We start from the raw sequence: 22481 nt of genomic DNA, 5'->3' as shown, positions 1-22481 counted from the left end.
AGTGGACTGAAATGTGTGGAAGCTCAAGTGTAGCGTCAGGCACACAGTAGGCACTCAATAAAAAGTGATGTTCTGGTTCCTCTTGTATATGGTATCATAATAATAGGCTCTAATCCCCCTGATTGGTTCTCAGTATGTGCCAAGTATATTCTGTGACTTTCACATTCATTTATCACTTCTGAGCACTTATCATTTATCAGAAATGTGTTATATGTTTCCTGGGTAGATCACATTCTTAAGCCTGTTGCCATCTCCCTAAATAGAATATGCCTCCCTGAGTGCTGAGGCCATGACTTCTGCCCCCGCATACCCCACGCCTGTGCCCTAGGTAGTAGGGGTGTTCAACTAGTAATTGACTGGTTCCTTCCAGTAATTATCACAGGTTGTTTGTTTGTTTGTTTGTTTTATTTCACAAGCAAAGGTGGAGGACCGGAGAGAAACTTTCCACCAAACTACTATCAGATTCCCTTGTCTTGGGATAGGAGCTTGCTTTTGCTTTTGCCTTTTATTTAGATAGGTCACTGTCATCAAGAGAATCAGTGCTGACGAAGGCCAGCACTGGAAGGAACCAAGTCTCCTGGGACCGAGTGGGCAATAATCATAACTTCCTCTTCTTTAGATTGCTGCAAATCTGTACCTTAGTCCTTTGGCACTTCATTCCTTTTCAGTGGAGATGTTTCATGAGTCACTTTGGTGGGGTTTTCTTCATTAAATATTTGTGTTTTCCTTGGACTTTATGCTATGTTTATGAAATGGCACATAATCATTTGGTTAAAATTTGAAGTTTTCAATGACGATTCTAACGTTTACTAAAAGAGTGACTGAGTTGTTCCTGTTTTCAAAAGCATTTGTATATGCTTGGAATTCTTGTGCTGGAAATGGCTGATAATGTACACAACGTTATCTGAAGACCTCAGCCTCTGCTTATTACAAACTTGCATAAATACTGTTCTTCTGAAAATTTGTTTTTTTTTTAAATAAGGATTTATATTTTTTCAATCAGCTTCTATATTTAATTTTCATAATCCTCAGTTTTCTAAACCTTAGAAAATATATCTTTCTCCTAAGTATATTTTGAAGATAAAATAAGAAAAATATATCTAAAATACATTGTTTGGTCCATAGAAAAATATTTTGCCATGTCAACTATGAATGCTTTTAGATACTTATTAACCTGACGATAATGAAAGTGATTTGCATAAAGAAACATGGACCCTAAGAGACCAAGCATGAAAGATCTAGAGAAAGGGAACTTATATTGTGAGTCAGGGAATATTATACTTCTTTGATTCCCTGAATATCTTAAACTGAGTTGTAATGCTGAATCATTGTAGCAATATTTGCATGGCATTCTACAGTATGCACAACCATTTCACACCTGTTTCATTTAGCCCTTGTGAGATGTTATTATTTGACTATTTTGTAAGATGAGGAACCCAAGACTCACAACTGAAATGATTCGCTCTAGAATAATGGGAGAATCGGATGGTGCTTTCCATTTGTGCAGCTCTTTCAAGATTTTCTGGGGGAATCTCCTTCATCTGCTACTTACGGTGTTCATCTTTTGAGAATACCAGTGGGCCATATTGTGATGTTGACCTACTCTGTGCTTTAAATTCTCAAGATCATGTCTTAATCTTTTTTGGTGGATCCTAGCTTATAATGGTGTGGGAAAACAGGTCCAGCCAATAGCTAAAGTCAACATGCCGAGAACCCAGCAGAACTTTGCTTTGGTAAAGAAGGGGTAGTCCTGGAAAATCCAGCCATGGAAGAAGACTGGTGCCTCTAAGAGCAAAGGGCCATCCAGAGTGGTAACTGATGGCAAGAGAATTACGTTCCAACGCTATTCTCCAAAAGCAAGAGACCTCCCAAGTCAAAGAGTTAGAGAGTGTCTTTGCAAGGCTCACCCTTTCCTAAGTTCTTATCCAACTGATATACCTTTCCTTTCTCTTCATCTGATAGCCAAGACCTTGTCCTCTTCCCTTGCTGCACCCCTACCAGACTCTTCCCGCAGAAATAAATTCAGATCTCACAACCCTGACATGCACACTGTAGCTAGAGCAAGTCCCAGGAAAGCCTCACTTTAAAACAATCTCTGAATATGCCAAAGGAGGTGTGTGTGTGTGTGTGTGTGTGTGTGTGTGTGTGTGTGTAAAGTAAACCTATAGCTCACAATACAGACAACACACTTTTGAGTAAGAAGCATGCTCTATACATTATGACTTGATCTCGTTTATGCCTGGAGTCCCACTTACCATCCTCCTTTCTGACTTCTATTTCTAGTCAAGTATTTTAGTACTTCAGCTTCTACATTTTTGGCTATACTTCCCTCCTTCACATTGGTTCTCCTCCCCCTCATGCATTACTGGGGAGGCCTTTCCTATTCCTGGAAATTTACTTATAGAAACTGCCAAGAATCATCATCAGAATCATCATCCCCATTTTAAGGGACTCAGGTTAAAGTCCTCCTAGGAGAAGCAGAGCACTTGCTGGGTTTCTGTATTCATTCTGATAGAAGCTCCGGCACCACAGGGGAGAATGGCAAGTAACTGGTGCTCCTTGGGACAGACCCAAATGCAACATGGAAACCAGAGTTCCTGATTTCTCAAGCACAGCCCCAAACTGCCTGCCAAGCAGCTCTGCCCCCCCCCCCAATTCAGCTGTGAAACCGCTTCTGTGCCCCCGGGAGCTCAGAGCCTTGGCTCCTCCTCAGATACAAACGACTTCTCCATGTACTCTTAGGCACAGGAGATTTCTCTTTGTCTCAGCTACTTCTTAGCTATGATCAATTTTTCCTTTTTTTCTTTTTAATAAAAAATAGTAAAACTCTACTTCTTAAGCATAACCCATTTGTTTTTACTTTCTGGACACCATATCTTGAAAAAGACCATTTTTTCTCCTTCGCTTTGGCAAGCAGAAGCACAGGTCCAAATTGAACACTCCTCTCCAGTGAACATGAAGACCGTATGGCCCAGATGTCCTATAATTCACGTGCTCCTTGCCTCTCTACCTTCTTCTTCCAACTCTGTTTTTACTTTTCTCTTCTCCCCACTCTTGCTATGGATCTGCATTCTCTAATAGCATATAATAACATATCTTATGTTCTTGTATTGAACAAGATAAAATATTTTTTAAGAATCTTCATATGAATGAATGAAAGTATCTCACTAGGATTGTGCTGCAGAAAGATGTGTTTTCTATGCACTGAAGAGCTATTTTCAAAGACTGCAGAGTCACTGCCAACAGGATATGGCTGGAGCGGTGGTCAAACCCCATGGTTGAGGGTCCCTTCCAAGTGGATCCCGGGTCACCTCACTGACCGTCTGTGTAATGTTAACTCACTTTGCAGACCTGAAACCAGAATACTTTTTCATGAGTTCTTGCTGACCTTAAAGAGGAACAAGAAGCATCAAACCTTTCTGTACTTATTCAAAGAGTGTGTCTGGAAATGCAGGTTCCATGGGACTGGTCTTGACCCCTAAGGCTACATAATATCCCACAGTCATCGTTCCAGACAGTTCCTTTTGGGAGTATGAAACATCTAGAATAATGGGAGTTCCTTAATTGACCACAGTTGATGTTAGAATCATGTTGCAAAATGTTTGACCATATCAGCCAGCTAGCTGAAATGACCTTTTGAACAGACAGAATTCTGTAGCCGGCTGATATTTGAGTGTGTTCCTTTCAGTCTGTTACCAATTTTAAAGGCTTGACATATTTCCCGCCCAGGTAGTCTGACAGTAAAATCACACACAAGACAGAATTTTAGGAGGGAGCTAAATCCAGTCAGGTCTCTTGCGACACATTAATAGTGCTAAACCAGGAAAAATCAAGAATATTTAACTTCCATTAAGGCATTTTATGTGAAAGTTGGGACCGCTACTAAACAGTAGAATCATCTTCCTACCAGGAATGTCTCTGGGTCTGAATTGGAATTGTTCATTCAGCTGGATACAGATTCTTTCCAAGAGACTCAGGAGGGTTTGTGAATGTTGCCCCTTGGCAGGAATGGACTACACCAGTTCTGAGCTTTCCTTTGGCAAAATCTACCTCATACAGAGCTGTGCTCGAAAAATATCTTAAATATAAATGTGCTTAAAGGCACGGGAAATGACAGAAAGAATAGGGAAGATTCTTTCGGAAGAGGGAAGCATGATGTCTGCTTCCCAGTGCACAAAGGCGGGTGTGTATGTGTGTGCACACACGGGAGTGCGCATACCCAGATGCCTCAAGATGGCAGAGGTCTAAGACATATCTTGGCCAGCCATCTGCCCAACACATCATTCATGTCTATATTTTTACAGGCTGCTAGAGTACTTAAACACCACGAGTTACAGGAAGCTCACTATTTTACAAGGCAAATCCCTCACTGTTCAGACAACTGGAATTTTTTTTTTCATGACACTAAATGAAGGTCTTCTTCGGTTATTTCTTCAGTGACCCTGGTTCTCTTCCCTAGAGCTGCATACAACCTATTAACCCATCTTCCACAGGATAACCCTAAGTGTCCAGAGGCTGTTATAATCATGATAACGATGATGCTGGCAATTGTCGTCATCATTATCCGTACTAGTAGTACTTCACCCTTCTTGAGTACTTCCTGTAAACGATGTGCAGAGCATCTCCTAATTGGATCTCATTAAGTCTCAGGACTTGATGAAATAGATACATTTCAAAAATTCATTTTACAGATGAGAAGACTGAGATTTAGAGAGATGAAGAGGCTTGTCCTGGCTAACAGAGGTAGCAGGACACAGAACTAGGATGGAAATCGGGCTTCCTAAGCTCCTTTTTAGCTTATTAGTGGCCTATTCTGTGGATGATGTGTGCAAGTGTTTTCTCAGCGGAGTGTGATGAGGACTCGAATATCGCCTTCTGCATCCAAGGGAACTTCTGGCTACATACTGTCTCACACAAAGCACTCTCTGCTCCTCCCATCTTTCTTACAGTGGTGTATTTTTAGGAATTCCTGTATCAGCATAAACACTGTCTGAAGCCCCGTGCACAGAAAACTGCAGCCCTGCGGTTTTCTTTTACTGGTCCAGTGATTTTTCAAGTTGATTCTTTACAAACTGAGGGGGTCTGTGTCAGGAGTTAGAGAAATGCCTTCCAAAGAGCACAGCACCCAGCATCAGATGGCGGCTCCACGAATGTGTGCCGAATGAATGAATGGACCAGTGGCCTCCTGAAGAAGATAATTTAATGTCTGAAGCTGAGAGCAATAGAAATTTTTCCCAATAACCTAAATATAACTATGTTTTCCCTATTCTTTTTTTTTTTTAAGTTGGGATTGCCAATATATATCAAATCTGTATTTCTCTGTTGGTTTGATCCACTTATGCAATTACACTGTGATTTTATTGAAAATAAGGTTTTGGATTAATAGCAACACTTTTTCATGTTTGCACTTCATGAAGTAGCCAATCTTGTTACCACTGAAATGTCAAATTATGAGGTTTTTTTTTTTTTAAGATTTTATTTATTTTTCAGGGAGAGAGAGGAAAGCTGAGCAGGGATAAGAATAGGAAGGGTGGAGAATCAGACTCCCCTCCAGCAAGAGACCCAATGTAGACTTGATCCGCGGACTCTGGGATCATGGCCTGATCCCAGAGGCAGACGCCCAACCAACTGAGCCACCCAGGCGTCCCAAAAAATGAGAGTTTCTGACTTGCCAGAAAGTTGAACTTCTGGGAAGTCTGGCTTCCTGTACAGACCATAAGGGGTCCCTAGAGCTCTCAATCTGTGTTTTCTCAACTCTTTTCCTCAGAAATTTTAAGAAACTTTCCTTCCTGGACAGATATTTTAATAGTGCCTTCTTTGTGCTTGTCCTTTAACATGGTATGTTCCCACATCGGTGAAAAGGAAACAAAGCAACGCTGAAGTATTAATTGTAAAGATTCAGGGAACTGATGAAGGGGAGAAGTAAACAATGTAGAATATACCTAAGCTTTGCCTCCTACAACTAAAATACCTAGTTTTTAGAATAGCATGTTCTTGGGCGCCTGGGTGGCTCAGTGGGTTAAGCCGCTGCCTTCGGCTCAGGTCATGATCTCAGGGTCCTGGGATCGAGTCCCGCATCGGGCTCTCTGCTCAGCAGGGAGCCTGCTTCCTCCTCTCTCTCCCTGCCTACTTGTAATCTCTCTGTCAAATAAATAAATAAAATCTTTAAAAAAAAAAAAAAGAATAGCATGTTTAGCATGTTCTTGGGGCGCCTGGGTGGCAAAGTGGGTTAAGCCTCTGCCTTTGGCTCAGGTCATGATCTCAGGGTCCTGGGATCGGGCCCCGCATCGGGCTCTCTGCTCAGCAGGGAGCCTGCTTCCTCCTCTCTCTCTCTCTGCCTGCCTCTCTGCCTGCTTGTGATCTCTCTCTGTCAAATAAATAAATAAAATATTAAAAAAAAAAAAGGAATAGCATGTTCTTTGGTTAACTGTCATTACAGGGAATGATATGTAAAACACAAGTGTTTTTTTCTAGAGAAAGCTTGGGACATTGTTCTCACTGTCATACTTTATATGGCTTAGGCCAGATAACTCTAATTTTTAGAGAGCCAGAACCTCAGAGATGTTTATCTGTCCCTGATTCAGGAAGAAGTTGCTAAGTTATTAGTCATCGCCTGGTACGGAGATGCTTTGTCTCTGGTCTTCAGATGCAACTGTTGGGGGTCCAGTGTGATTTATGCAAGATAATAAAATAGGTCCAACCCTTTAAAAAGTCCGTTGTGTTATTTTTTTCTTAGAAGAAGGACAAGAAGGAGAAGAAGAAAAATAACTCTATTTTTCATCCTGCTAATGATATTGGTTTTGTGTTGCTTCTCCTAGGTTTGCTGGGATGGGAAACCTGCTCAAAGTCCTTACCAGGGAAATTGAAAATTATCCACACTTTTTCCTGGATTTTGAAAGTAAGTTCCAAAAATTAAAAGATAACGAGGAGAACTTGTTTGCTTTCTTTATAGCTTGTTGATAGAGAAGTTATAACATAAAGATTTTATGTGATACTTAAATCCAAATGTCACTATGCATTTCTTTCTGGGTCTTCAAAGATTATTTCATTTCTTTCTCTTCCCATTATTTTTTTTAAAAAAATCTCATAGAAAATCTTTTTAATGTATCCATGGTTTTCTTTGATTATAGAACAAGTTACTTTCATCAGCTAGCATCTATCATCATTATGCATTTTTCCTAATAAATCTTATGAAACTCTACATCATATTCTAAAGAAAAATAGCACATGTAGTAACTTACAGAGATGAATATAAAACAAATATCATTAGATGTGAAAAAATTATCAAAAGTAGAAAATGGGCATATAGATTATTTATTTCTGAGTCATTGCTGTCTGTTGTTTATGTTATTTGATTATATAAAACTATATAAAACTTTTGAGATATACTCCTTTTGTCTGAAGGTTATGTTTCTTTTATCAAAGATTTTATTTTTTTCTAATGTGAAATGGCTGTGAATTATGACTGAAGAAACATTGGGGTTTTTTTTCCTTATCTTGTTTATTTTTTTGATTGAATTTATTTCCAGATGAGTGACACATTCATGTTTTATCAACTAAGCTTGTATTTCCACCTTCACTATTATGTTCCCCTTTTTCTAAATTGCAGTTCCACAATATCAAGCACATTAAATGTCCTTTTTGTCAGTATTCACCATTTGTTGCTAACTTTAACCTGTATTAAGCTTTAGTTTTTCAAATATTTATGTATACTAAAAAATAAGCTAGCATTTCCATACACTTGCAAGATTAAACTTGCAAACAGAGATTTTCTAGAATGCTAGAAGACCCTTCAAAGATACAGTTAAGCAAAAGGTGACTGCGCCCTAGAGATGTCTTTTCAGAATCTTCGGTAAGTGTAAGACAGCTGCATGAAAAGGAAAAGTGACCCTGAAGCTCACGTGTCCTAAACATATATTTCAGATTTTAGATTATATTCAATGAAGGATATTTCACTTCTAACTTAGCTCATTTTCTGCTGCTGCCATTTGGTTGGATTTGGTTCGGTTGGGTTGGATGGGTTGGGTTGGGTTGGCTGGGTTTGGTAAGTGACATAGTTGGGATCAATACCAGATTGATACGACACGTTGAAAGGAATGTTTTGTTTGTTTGTTTGCTTTTTCCTGGTGTAACTTTAGCAAACACATATCTTCATTGCTGTTGCTCTTGTTGTTAATGAAGATTTATTAATAACTTTAAAGAATTTTACGAGATAAATGGCCTATTATCTCATCCCCCTAATCTTACTATCTGCATGTTTAGTTGATTCCTTCCACTTGTCACGTGCATGTTACACTGTTGCATCCAGGATGTACAAGGTCCAAAACAATGGTGAACGTAAAATACTCCATTCACCCAAAATGTGGGGGGAGGGGCATATAAACCCCTAGAGGAGTTAAATGCCTGCACTTTTCCTGAAGCTCTAAATGCCACATGCACCTGTACATCCTGTTCACAAATGCCTACTACGTTCAGTGGCTCCCATTTGTCTATTTAGCTGTTCTTGCATTTGTAGTTTTCTTACTTTTACAAAGAGTAATACTGAATTCTTTGTCAAGTCTAATTTGAAAAGTCTTCCAAGTGAGAAAATCACAGTCTATAGGAATTTAAAGCAGTGGTTTTCAACGGGTGCTCTCTAGAGGACCAGCCTTCTGGGGTTATCCCCCCTGGGGGTCCCTGGCCCACTGCTGTTGCAGAGGATCTGTTGCTGTTTCTCTCTCCTAAGACCAAGCACTCTGGTCTCCTCGGTCTTGTACTTTGGATAGTTTCTTAATTTTTTTGTCTGTTTGTTTTTAAAAAGGTCATTGTGGCTAAAAAGCACATTTAAATATCTTGAATTTTGATGATGTTCTTTATGGTACCAAAAACTCTACTTGTAGATCTGCCATAGTATCTTCAACAAGGTTCCTTGTGGACTGGATTCTCATGCCTTGGGGCTCATTAGGACTAGAGCAGTAGTATGTAAGGAAAACAAACAAACAAACAAACAAAAAAACCTAGAAATTTGCTAAAAAATATATGGGAACTCTTTATTTCCCTGTCAATCCTGAGGAGAAAATTAACATTATTTCCCTGAGACTAAGAAAAGATAAATAGCTGGGCTGATGTCATGTAGGGAATGAGTAAGGACCTGAGATGGAGCACAGGTCTCTGGCTCTCCTCCTCAAGAGCCCATCAAAAGCAGCCTCTTAGAAGTACAACAGCCATCATCCTGTTCCTGAGTAGAGAGCTTCTCCATCATCTATGAACTAAAACATCTCATGGAAAAAATAAGTTTTTCTTGATCCTGAAAATTCTCTTTCCTAAAGGTGGTTTTCAAAAAAAAATGGCAATGGACCAGAGGATAGCAAAGGTGGCTGTGGCCATGATTTCTCTGTAGGCTGTAGATATCCGCTCAGCACAACAGTGTTATGTGCAATATGGTTACGAACATCCACATAAGCCAGGTAACATCAGGGAGACAGAGCTAAATAAGGACCGTCACTGGAATCTCAGGCTGGTGTGCAGGATAATATAGGCACATTTTTCAAAACAAGATAAAAATAGGGGGCTTAATACCACTCTGTAGTCTGGGGAGTAAACAGGAAGAAAGAGTATGCATTTAGTTTCGGCTAACGGAAGACAACAGAAGGAATTGGAGAAGTCTTCTAGCAAAAGGTGGCCTTTGGAGTGGGCATTAAAGAATGGGTGATTTTTCTACAAGCATATAGGGACAGAAGTGTTCCAACAGTGGAAGTAGGTAGGGGTAGGAATAAGAAGGTGTATTTGAAGAAAGGCAAGAGGCCCAGTTTAGACAGAGCAGCTCATGCTTACGAAAAGGAAGTATGGGCAGAAATGGAGGGCTGGCTCGGGTTAGACCACAGCAGTTGCAGAAGCTCAGGGCTAAGTGGTCCATAATTGGGGTTCACCTTCAAAAAGAATAGCTGAACTCCCTGAGGGAAAACTCGAGAGCAGATAAGGGATTGGCAGGTGGGAACTTTAGGTATGCTCATGCTTATCAGGAGGCTGATGAGTCAGAGGATCAGGAAAAGAGACTAGATTATAGAGGAAAGAGAACATCTTACTAAACCAGGACTCATGATGGCAGAGTCCGGGCCCCACTCAGGTTTGCAACCCAGCATCTTCTCCCCATGTTGAACATGGAGAACAGATCACCCAATAAGCTTTAGTAACAGATGCTGGCCATGTGAAGGAATGGAATAGAACAGCTAGATTGAGGCAGCCAGAAGAGCACAGACAGTAAAGAAGGAGGAACTGTTAATGGATTCACGTGCTGCAAAATACTCCAGATGGATAAGGCTTGGAAAGGGAATGGCAGCATGGGCTGTGAGCTACCCAGCTACTGTAGCCACTGGCAGAACAGATTCAAAACATATTCCTTTGCCTGTAGAGGCTGGACTGCAAAGAGTTAAGGAGAAAGCGACGGAGGGAGGAAGGAAGGCCAAACAGCATGTAGCAACAGCTTAAATGAATTTGGCACCTCTACTCTGAGTGTTGAGTCTTCTTTTTGAAGTCAGTGATGGAATATAATTGAACTGGGTCAAATAGATATAATTAAGCTGGGTCAAAATATAAGACAAAATTAGACACATCTGTCCTAAGGTTTTTCAGTTGTGTAGATTTAATTTAAATTCTTGTCTGACCTTTGCAGTGAGTTCCACACTCTGTGCTCGCATTTCTACACAACTATTTAACATCTCTTTTATTGTTGTTGGATTTGTTTTTTTTTTTTTTATCCCACTACTTTTTTTTTTTTCTTTTTCTGTCTCTGCCTCCTTGACATATTTTCATTTCCTTTTTGAAGGCTGGGAGACAGAGAGGGGAATAAAATGCAACCTAATCTTGCCTGAGCTATGGCTTTGGGGACCATGTACAGGAAGATATATGCCTGAAGGTCTGTTGACGATTGTTCAATTGAATCTACTCATTATGACACCCAAAGTAAGCAGCGGGCATTAGCCATCCAGCAAAACAATTCCAGGGATTCTCAGACTGAAATGATCATTAGAAACATCTGCTGGATATAGATTTTCCATAGTTGCCTGAGCCTCTCCCAAAATTTTGATTCAGTGGCCTAGTTCCAGGAATCTGCTTTTGCCCACATTTCCCAGGTGGCTCTGATGGTCAGGAAGTTTGGGAACCATATTTAAGACATTCAAGTCAAGCATTATCACACCCTAGGGTCTGGGACAGCGGAGCTGACCAGGCAACCTTTTGAGTTCCCAGATCCAGGGATGAGGTCTCCGGAATTGGTCACAGAAGACTTCTTTTAGGTTTTGGTTCCCTATTTTCCCCTGCCAGGCAGGTGATATAGAGGTAGCCATAACTTAGAACTTGAACTCTATGGAGTGACATGCTTCCTCAGCCTCTCACGCAGTATCCACTCTGGAGTAGAAGGTGTCCGAGACAGGCACAAGTCCCAGTAGGTGACAATGTATGCAAGGTTACCTTGCTTCGAGGACACTCTGTCTCACCAAACAACTGCATCTATCAAAATATTCCTTTGGGATCTGAGTAGATACATCTCCAAAGATGAACAAAAATCCTCTTAGCACAGGAAAAAACATTCATTGTCATTAGTCAAGAGGGAAATGCAAAGCAAAACCACCACAAGAGAGCACTTCGCACACAAAAAAATTATAATAAAACGTATTGGTGAGGATGCAAAGACATTGGAACTCCCTTACACTGTCTGTAGGAATGTAAAATGGTGCAGATGCTTTGGAAATAGTTTGGCAGTTCCTCAAATGTGAAACATAAAGTCACCCTATGACCCAATGATTCCGCTCCTAGGTACTTCCCAAGAGAAATGAAGACATAGGTCCACACATAAACTCGGACATCAATTTTCACAGTAGCATTATTCATAATAGCCAACATGGGAACCACCCAAATGCCCATCAAGTCATGAATGGACACATAATAGAACAGCCATTCACTTGAACATTACGGAGTGATAGAAAATAAAATACTGATGGAGGGATACCTTGAAATCATTCTGCTAAGTGAAAAAAAAAAGCCAATCACAAAAGAGTACATATTGTATAATCCTATTTATGGGGAATGTCTAGATTAGGCAGATCTACAGAGATAAAAAGTTCATTAGTGATGGTCTGGGTCTAGGGGTGCTAGGAAGAAATGGGGAGCAATAGCTAATGGGTACAAATTTTTTGAGGGATAAAAGAATGTTTTAAAATTGGTGATGGTGATGATTGTACAATGGCAATATACTACATCATTGAACACTTGGGATCGTTGAATTGTGTGGCATGTGAACTGTATCACAATAAAGCTGCTACTGAAAAAAAAATGCTTCTTTTAGAAAATCCGATTTCTTGCTGCTGGAAGGGAAGAAGCCATTCCATCTACTCAAAATAGATAATTTTTCTTCTTTTCCTGACTTTTCCATTTTTTAAAATTTATTTTTATTGAGGCATAATTTACATGTGCTGAATTAGACAGGCTGAAATATAGTCAATTTTGACCAATGCCATACTCTCTGACAAGACAGAATATTTCACTCCAAAGAGTTCCAGCATGCCTCTTCTCTGTCAGTCCCCTGCCCTTAACCAACACCCAGAAACTACTACTGATCAGATCTGATTTGTATCTCTAAGATAGATTTCGCTAATCTTTAAAGTCTTGAACTTCATAAAATGGAGTTATACAGTGTATGCTTTTTTGGTACCTTTTTCTGATTTAACAAAATGTTTTTTGGATCTAACCATGTTATTACATGTATCAGAGTTTTCTCCCTTTTCTGCTAAATACTCTTATTGCGAGACAGTTTTGCATCCCTTCTCCTGTTGATGATCACCTTGGGCAACTTCCAGTTTTTTGCTACTAGGAGTAACATGCTGTGAACATTCTTGTAGAATATCTGCATGCATCTTTTCTCTCGTGTACATATGGAAGATAGACTTGTTGAGTAGTTATATGCAGCTTTTCAAGAAACTGTCAAATTATTTCCCAAATGGGATGTACTATTTTCCATTTTTACCAGAAGTCTAGAGTGCTCAGGTGTAACATGTCTTCTCCAAAACTTAGCATTGTCGATCTTTTCCCTTTCAGCTGTTCTAGTGACTGTGGGATGATTTTTCCTTGTGGCTTAATTTGCATTTCCATCATAACTCAGACTGTTGGACACTGTTGCATGTGCTTATTGAATATTCACTTGGCATTTTTAGAATATATTTATCTTTTATCCATTTTGAGTTTGGTTGTTTTTCATTGTATTACTAAGTTGTAGGAGCTAGTGTGTTCTGGATACCTGTCATTTGTGAGATAATAGCTTGCAAATGTTTTTACTCACTCAGAGCTTTGCCTCTTTTTTTCTTATTTTTGCATGAACAGAACTTTTAAATTTTGATGAAGTGTGATTTATGACTGCTTTTCTTCTGTGCTAAGTGCATGCTATCTCCTCTATAAGCAATCATGGCCCATTCTAAGGTCCTAAAGACATTCTGATGTTTCCTTCTGGAAGTTCTAGAAATTTAATCATTACATCAGGCCAGTGACCAATACTGAACTAATTTTTATTTTATGAGCAAGGTGTTGGGTTTATTTTTTCATGCATTATCAACTTGTTCTAGCACAGGTAGATTGCTTGAGTGCCATTATCAGAAATCAGCTCCCTGTGATCTGTTTGGGCCTTCCATTCTCCCCCATGGATTTCTTGAGTCTTTTGACCAAGGATTACCAAACTGTAACAAATAACAAATCTTAAAGGCAAGAAGAGTAAGTCCTTCAAATCTGTTGTTCTTTTTCAAGATTGTCTCGACTACTCCAGTTTCTTTACTTGTCTAAGTAAGTTTTATAATCAGCCTTCAATTGCTACAAAATCACCTTGCTGGGATATTGATTATAATGATATAAAATCTGATGATCAGTTTGAGGAGAATTGACATCTAACAATATTGATTCTGCTTACTTATGGGTATACTATATTTTTCCATTTGTTTAGATATTTTTTGATTTCACTTAGCAATGTTGTATAATTTTTAGAGGTCTTGCATAATATTTTGTTAAGTGTATCATTAAGAATTTTATGGTTTGATCATACCAGATTTTTATGCTTGCTGTTTGTATGACATATGTTTCCGCATCCTGTGTTTTTATCTTTACAACGTAATTCTTATAAACTGTATGTAGTTGGCCCCAACTCTTCCATCCAAGCTGATAATATCTACCTTTTAATTGGAGTCATTAGCCCATTTATATTCAATTAATGTTTGTATCTGAGCCTATTTTTATACTGATTTCTACTTGTTGTATTTTTCTCTCTTAATATCTTTATGCCTTTTGATTAAATAGAATAATTTTGGTATTCTCTTTGATCTTTTCTGTTGGCTTCTTAGTTCTGCCCCTCCATGCTTGTTGCAAGATACATCTTTGACTTATTAGAATCAATCTTCCACTGTAGTCTTCATTTCATGAAGAATTCAGGACTCTTGTCACAGATCCCTTCACCCTTGTGCTCTTTTCTGTTTTGCTTTCATATCTGCTAGAAACTCCCTAGTGCAGTGTGTGGTGGCCTTTTCCTTTCCTTTAAACTCTCAATGTATGTGTGTGTGTGTGTGTGTGTGTGTGTGCAATTTAAATAGATCTTTTCTATTTACGGACACAGTGGCTGGCTCTGGTGTTGCCCATTCCTTCTTACAAAACTAGATGTCTTTGGTATCATTTCACTTTCGCATGAAGAACTTCCCTGCAGAGGGGCCTTGGATGGCACAGAGCTGGACATGAAGTATCTGCTTAGGAATTTTGCTTTTTTGTACTGATGCTAATTCAGTAATTATATGCAGGGCTTCCGCTGCATTGTAGCATCAAGCAGGAACAAAGGAATGGGGGCAGAGAGGCATGGAGATGACATAGAGCACATCAATACGGGGGGCATTAGGAGAACCATGTCCTCTTCTTCAGGGATTACAGAACTCTACTGGGGAGAGTCACAAGCACATTGAACAGACAATAGGACAAACAGTGCAGAAGCCTACAAGAGAAGGGAGAGCGAGGGGCAGGCTAGCCAGGAGAGAAAGTATAGCTTCTAGGGCTGGGAGCAAGAAATGTTTCTTGGCAGATAGGAACTGAGAAATGATCTTCTTATTAGACAAATCCACCTGTGAGCATGATAGGAATACCAAGAACAGTAAGAGTGGTCAGGGGGCAGGGGTGGGGGCTAGTTTGGAAGGAAATTCTAAAGCCTCCAAGCCACATATTATATTCACAGAAAGGCTCTGGATATTGTGACCTATTAGGATGACAGTCTCCTACCTCTTGAAACGAGGAGGAGTGTCAGATGAAACCTTTGCCTGGGATGATCTTGGTAGAGCAGGCTACCTCCTGCACTGCTGAGCGTCCTTCTTCTTTTTTTTTTTTTTTTTTTATTAAGTTTTAAATTTTAATCCCAGTATAGTTTGCATACAATGTTATGTCAGTTTTAGGTGTATAATATAGTGAAACTACTGAGCTTTTCTTTCACCCCGCCCTTCCCTGGTACCCTCACTTCCACTAAGGTTCTTCAGAGACGGCTAGATAATCTTGGGAGAGGAGAGGGGAAATAAAAGCTGTTTTCTGGTCACTTTACAAAAAAAACAAACAAGCAAAAAGCAACAGAACAGATCTGCGAGGCAATTAATGTATGCCAATAGAGAGATTCAGTCCGGTGATTGGTTAAATTTCCAGCACTCTCTTTTTAAGTGCTTTTGATCGACATCAACATCCCATTAGGAGCCTCCAGGCCATGGTCCCTACAAGACTGTACAGGGAGGGGACAGGGTTCTTGTGCGTGTCCCTCCCTCTGCCATGAAGTAATCTGAGAGCCTGAGAGATGACTGGAGGGGGCCTTGAAGTCTCATATTCATTGAGTGGCAGGGGGGCAGTAGGACCCAGTCTCAAAACTCTGCATCCTTGAAGTTCCCTCCTCTTCCTGTGATGTCACAGGGATCCCACTGCCTGGGGTTGAAAAAATGAGCCTTCCAGCATCCTCAGTCCTCCCTCCCTGCTTTTTGCAGGCCCTCATTCACTCTTCCATAGGAAAGGGATGACTAATGTTCCTGTGCAAATAAATATGTCAGCCCAGTCACACTGAACATTTTCCAATGGACCTTTGCAATTTTATGTGGTTGCTTCAAGCAGCTGGTATTCTGCTATAAATCATCACCACTTTATATCCCCAAATGTTAATCATAGATAATTGGTTATGTTTCTTAATCTATCCTAAAGGGGGAAGGGGCAGAGGGGGAAGGAAGTGGTGGGGGAGAAGAGCAAGAGGCTTAATTTACAGCTGTGGCAAATCCCTTTGCTGCAACTGTCTTCAGGGTTTCTAAACCCCGCTGGGTACAGGGAGAGAAGCATCTCCTACGGATGAAAGGCCACAGCTTCCTTCAAAGCCAAAGACATCTCCACATAAATGGTGTCCTCTGCTCACATTATCTTCTGTTAATTTGTTTGATTCTGTCAGATTTTCCAATACAGTTCTGAGTCGGTTGTGAGGAGAAGGCATGCATGTTCCCCCATGCTTGTGAAGACAGAGGATGTCCTTGACTGATTTATAAAGATAAGAACCCTTTGATTTGACAGCCCTGCTCTGGTTTGAGCCCTGCTGCCATGCCCCGGGGTATGTTCACCAAAGATGTTCCTTCCTGACAAACAAAAACACTGGGCCACCTTCCTCTCCATCCTCCCCGAGGAATGTGAGGCATTCTGCTTTCAGTAAACATCACAGGCCTCCACAGCAAAGCCTCCAACTGACCTGGTGACACCAGAATCCTGACAGTTCATATCCACAGTCGCAAGCAAATTGAGCCAAAGGAGGGTAAATAGACCCCCTGTAAACAAAATGAATACCGCCTCAATATCTTCATTGATAAGAGGGTTATTTTTTCATTAAAAGTTCTAGGCACTTGGAATTCAGAAAGTTCTTAACAATGTATTCAAGGCCACAGTGCAGATGATACATTTTCATACTTTGTGCAATAGCAAGTCCAGAACAGAGGTTTTAATCATTGCCTGGGGAATGGCCTGGATAGGCCTGTTCCGGGGCTCCTCAGAGGATTGGTTTCTGAAATTGCGTGTGTAAATCCCAGGGTGGGTTTTTGGTTTGTTTTTTTTTTTTTTTTTTTTTTTTAACAGCTTCATTGTTAGATAAGAACAGTCTGGCTTGGTATAACCGTTCTTCTCGATGGAGATGGAATAATGGACAATGATTAGAATTTTGGAATGTGATTCTTAGAAGAAACATCACTGAGGGATTCACTGGCTACAACTGAAAATAAGGACTGGTGTCCATCAGTAATATTACTGGTGGGCATGTGTATGTGTGCGCACCTTTGAGTAAGGGTCAATCTTTGTGTTAAAAGTAGGAAAACAAAACCCATAAATCTGATTTCCTGTTCACTCTGCAGGCGCTTTAGAAGGTCACTGATAGGTTAGATATCAGCGTACCTTTTCAATCACTCATTTTTTAAGATGTTTCTCTTTGACATCTGAAGACACAATACATTTTTAAAACATGGCTACCTACTGAATCTGAATACAGAGAGAACCAGACGTAAGGACCCCAAATCCTCTCAAAGGGATATTCCAGAAAGCAAATGGTAGCAGCCTTAGGGTTGGGATAGTCAACATAGGCACAGTTTTTCACTCAACAAATATCCTAACAGTGTATTGACCCTACTGAAGAGATATTGAAGTTGTAGATGAATGATGGATGATTTAAAAACACAAGTGTTAATGAAAGGATGAATAGCCAATTTGGTTGTAGATGAATATACATATAGAAAAACAATAACAGTGAAAAGAGGTTACCAGTATAGAGACCAGTTGGAAGAAGAGGCAGAGGAGAGGATCCAGACGTAATAGGACTTTTGTTTCTTTCACTGCCTCCAAACGCCCACCTCCTCTACCACCTGGTCAGTGTCCTCATATGTTCATTGAGTCCTGACATATTTATTGAGTGTCTCCAATAGGTAGTACATATGGAGGCAATGAGGATAAAATATAGACCGTGTCTCCAAAAACCTTCCAATTCAAACACAAGCAGAAAAATCATAAGATGTAGTGTGAGAAATAAATCATTCATTCAGGTATTTTATTCAGCAACTCTTTCTTGAGCATATACTATATGCCAGGCCCTGGAGATTTAAGACACATGAAACAAATAAAGCCAGAGTCCTGCAGCCTCATGGGTCAGATTCTTATTAATTAGCCTGGGCTGTCTGATCACATGGCTTGGGGGAATCAGAGTAGGATGAATCACGAACTTCCATAGGGACATGAGCCTATGCCAAATTAGGGTTACACAGTCTTTTTTCTATTTGTGGGGGGAAAAAAAAGCAAATAGATTAGAGCTTCTCCCAGTCAGCACTCTTCACCTTAGAAGTTGACCCTACTTGTGACTTGAGTCCTCAGAATGCAAGGGCCATGCTGCCAGCCCCAAGGGCTTACTCATTAGCTGGATGAAGAAGTGATTTCACCTCCATGAGAGCGGAAGAAAAAAAAAATAGAACATCCAAGAAGACTAACAAATTATGGAAGAAAATGAGCAACACATTTCTAAGTTGGGATGAAGAAGGAAAGATGGATTGGGTTTCTCCAATCCCACCCCACCCCTGTGAAGTGGGGCTATAAGAAAAACGCTTTTAATAAGACACCAGGATATTTGCCAAAAGAAACATTTTCCCAGAGAGGAAGGCTGGGACTGAGGGGTCCTGTTTCACAGACCATTGCAGTGCTGCGAGAGGGTCACCCTACGATGGAGGGGCTTCCCCACAGCCCCAACTCTGCCACCCTGAGAGAAGTGACACCACCCCATGCCACTCATCCAGCTCCTTTGGTCACATCACAGTTGGAGCTAAGTCATAGCAGAAGGTGTCACCTCTCCTGGGATAGAGAGCAAAGTTTGCCAATACCACGTTCAGGCCACTCTATTGGAGATGGTCTTCTTTTTGAAGCACTTAAGAATGGGCTTCTGCTTTTAAAAACTGACTGAAAGTTTTCTCCTTTAGTGTTAATCACTAGAAGAACAGGTTTTTGTGTTTGTCTGGCCCACGTCTTCCAGCCACTTTAATTCTGTTTTGTCTAAAGTTTCACCAAGTGGGGACTCGCTCAGATGGAACCCTGGTGATGGCCAAGATCAGAAGTCTCCCTTTCCTGGTCCCAAAGTGTCTTCTTCTTTTCATACTATTTTATAATTACATTCAAGGAGGCTTGCCTCCCAGAATCTTGGTTACAGCCTATTTTTCTTTTCCTCCTTTTCAAATTTCTCCCTAGGAAATTGGCTTTTTTAGCTTGTGATTTTTTCAGTGCATTCATCAGAAGGGAAAAAGGATATGAGGAAATGAGCTTTTCCTTTTTCTTTGTTTTCTAATACCTTCGTGTTGCATTTTTGTCACACGTTCTCTTCCCAGACTTTCTTCTTTCTCAGAAATTTCCCTGGATTTCTGTTCACTAAAATGTTGTCCTCAGTTACAGACTTCCTAACTTACTAAGTTTTAAAGGTTTCTGTTTAAGACACCCATATCACTCTGGGGAAAGTTTCGGAAACAGGAAAGGATAGGCTCTAAAGTGATTGATATTGTGTGTAACACTATACCTGAGAATATTCTAGAAACAGTGGGAGGATAGACGAGGATAAAGGAGTAATCTCTCCTCCCAGGCTAGGTTCCGTACCATAACACGGTGGGTCTCGGTCATGTTCCTAATAATGTTCTCATGAATGTTTTACCTGACATAACTCTAGCTCCCTTTTCATGAGTAGGGTCTGCTGAGAGAATTCACTACCTTAGGACTTGGATTTTTAAAATGAATTTTTAGGAGGTGGCATCTATCCCCTTTCTCCATTAGCAGTACCTTTGTTTGGGATGGAAATTAATTCCCTAATAGCCCGGAAAGTAACCTATTTTGTAAGTATTCGGAGATAAAACCCAATCTTTATCACTCACCAGCTTCCACAAAATACTCGTAGGGACAAGAATATATATTGGCTACAGGAATGCAGTGTAAAAGTTGGAATTCAGAGCCTAGAGGAGGCTTCTATGGCTGTTAGAATATGTTCTTTATTTATGTAAACCTGAATGTGTCACTTACTCTTGTGGTAATTGTTTATAATCAAGATCAAAGTTGAATAGTATAAGTATCTTTAAAATGAACCTCCTGTTGGGGGTGCCTAGCTGGCACAGTCAGTAGAGCGTGCAAGTCCTGATGTTTGGGTCATCAGTTCAAGCCCCCACATTGGGTGTAGAGCTTACTGGAAATAAACAAGCAAATAAATAAATCAAATGAACCTCATGTACTTCTTTAGTTTACATTCAATTATAAATCTCAATGCTTTCTCCCTGTCTTTGTGTTCCAGAAAGATACATCTCTGTCATGGCTCTGAAGGATTATCTAATATCTTAAGCTTATTAGTTTCTATGGTAATGGGGGGGAGTGTTTTTCTCACCTACACTCAGATTCACAGATTTTTAGTCATAACAGATCTATTCAGTAGCTTCTCCTATTAAACATGGTCCCCAGAACACAACATCGATTCCTTCCATCACCCAGTTAATCACTTGGCACATAACTGGAGTGCAAAAAGTATGTTCTACACAAATAAATAAAGTGCTCTCAGTGATTCCAGTGTGCTCCGTGTAACATGTACAGAGTCAGATGACTGTTTTGAACTGAGTCATGGGCAGAAGTTGTGTTAGTTTCCTTTCCTAGCAGCTTATTACCTTAAAACATAAAGACCAAACCTGCAGGAATCAAACAGGACTCTGTAGCAAGTAGAGCTGAATGCTGATCTTCATTCCAAGCTGTTTGTAAACATCAGCTCTCTGTGTCTTTTGGTTTCCCTTCTGCTCAGATGCCCAGCCCACAGAAGGAGAGAGGGAAATCTGGAACCAGATCAGCGCGGTCCTCCAGGATTCGGAGAGCATCCTCGCAGACCTGCAGGCTTACAAGGGCGCGGGGCCAGAGATCCGAGATGTATGCCAATGATAACACTGGGCGGACAACACCCTTGGACGAGAAGGGAAACCCCCCCACACACACACACACGCACACACACCCAGCAAGATTAAGCAATAACCCTAGTATTTCCTAGTGTACTAGGAAGAACAAGGAGGGTAATGTGGTTCTCACAAAGTATGAATGGTCCCTTTTACTCTGGTACATTCATCTGAGCACACGGCGCCGTAGACCGTGTAAAAATTAGCCGTTCTCTTCTCAGCCATCCGTGCGGTAGCGCAGGACTGACGCTTAGACACTGGTTGGTCCGCATACAACCTCGGGTAAGGGAAACATACATGCACGGTCTCTGTACAAAAGTTGAAATAGAAGTCACGAGAAAAGAAAGAAAAGAAGAAGAACGATAAGTCATGAGGTCTGGATTTGCACGAATTTCTCAGCATTTGTAATAATTTTAGCAGGTCCCACAGTATCACAAAGGGCAGGCTCCTTGTAAGCAAGGTCGCTTCAAGTAGCCTACAGGCCTGTCATCTTGAAATGACTTTGAGCTGTAAAAAAGAAATCCCTGAAAAAACAACCACCCAAACAACAAAGGAGGTTGTCAATGTGGCATTTAAGACTCGGTTATGCCTTAAAGGCAAAAAACTTCACACTCCTTCTATTTGAAATCAATTTCGTGGCCGTATCAACCCCTACACGCATGCGCGCACATGCGCACACCTACACGCACGCATGCGCACGTACACGTACACCTACTCACACGTACGCGCACGTACACACACGCTACTGCTGCCGCTTTCGTCTTTCTGGGAAAAATCCCACTGGCATAATCCATGAGCTGCTGAAACTCAGACAAAACAGCATTTCTAAGAACGTGACAGCCTCTTAAGTGGTCGTCTTTCTACTTAGGGGTCGCCATTAATTTAGATACTTTAGGTAACATCCCAGAACGGAAGGCACGTAATGCATATTATAGAGAAAGGAAGATGTCTACAGGATCCGCACTTCTTAATGAGCACTGGCTTTACTTTAGTAAAATCAACATGTGAGGGAGGAAAGCTGAATGGTTTCCAATTAGATTTGCCATTTTTTTTGCATTGAAAATCAGAGAAACAAGTAAGATGACACAGGATCTAATTGTAGGGTCATTTGCATTATGTTTAAGGGCTAAGATCTCCATTCTAATTGAACATCTTGCAGGACAGTCGGTGAAACTGATGTCAGTTTACTAGCATAATAGTGAAGTGCATCAGGCATTGTACTTTCTTAAACTAAAATCCCTTCTCAATCTTACACCATTTTGATGTGGAGCTTATTCCCGCTTTTTAAACAGACAATTTTATCATGTTTTTGTAGGCGATTCAGAATCCCAATGACATTCAGCTTCAAGAAAAGGCTTGGAATGCAGTATGTCCTCTGGTTGTGAGGCTAAAGAGATTTTATGAATTTTCCATAAGGCTAGGTAAGTATGTGTTTATAGGTTGCATCCCGCGTGTGAGGTTTTGTTATGGAGTTTGCTTAGGGAGCAG

The 22481-nt window shown here is 40.5% G+C and overlaps 1 protein-coding gene across 5 annotated transcripts in view; it reads left to right on the top strand.

Moving 5' to 3' along the window:
- The window catches only part of CYRIA (CYFIP related Rac1 interactor A), a 104940-nt gene that overhangs the window by 68815 nt on the left and 13644 nt on the right, over positions 1-22481 (top strand). For 2 of the 5 annotated variants that reach the window (XM_082744162.1, XM_082744163.1), the window contains 3 exons: positions 6819-6898; positions 20849-20970; positions 22309-22414. In XM_082744162.1, coding sequence (XP_082600288.1) covers positions 6829-6898; positions 20849-20970; positions 22309-22414 — 298 coding nt within the window. In that variant the 5' untranslated portion in view covers positions 6819-6828. Of the gene's footprint in view, positions 1-6818; positions 6899-20848; positions 20971-21042; positions 21889-22308; positions 22415-22481 lie in introns of those variants that run through there. The other 3 variants (XM_082744164.1, XM_082744165.1, XM_082744166.1) reach the window with 2 other exon arrangements.

Source organism: Mustela nivalis (genome assembly GCF_964662115.1).
Source record: "Mustela nivalis genome assembly, chromosome: 8".
In the NCBI taxonomy this organism is placed as follows: domain Eukaryota; kingdom Metazoa; phylum Chordata; class Mammalia; order Carnivora; family Mustelidae; genus Mustela; species Mustela nivalis.
The sequence above is the reverse complement of the archived record's forward strand: the minus strand, read 5'-3'. Positions and strand labels throughout refer to the sequence as shown.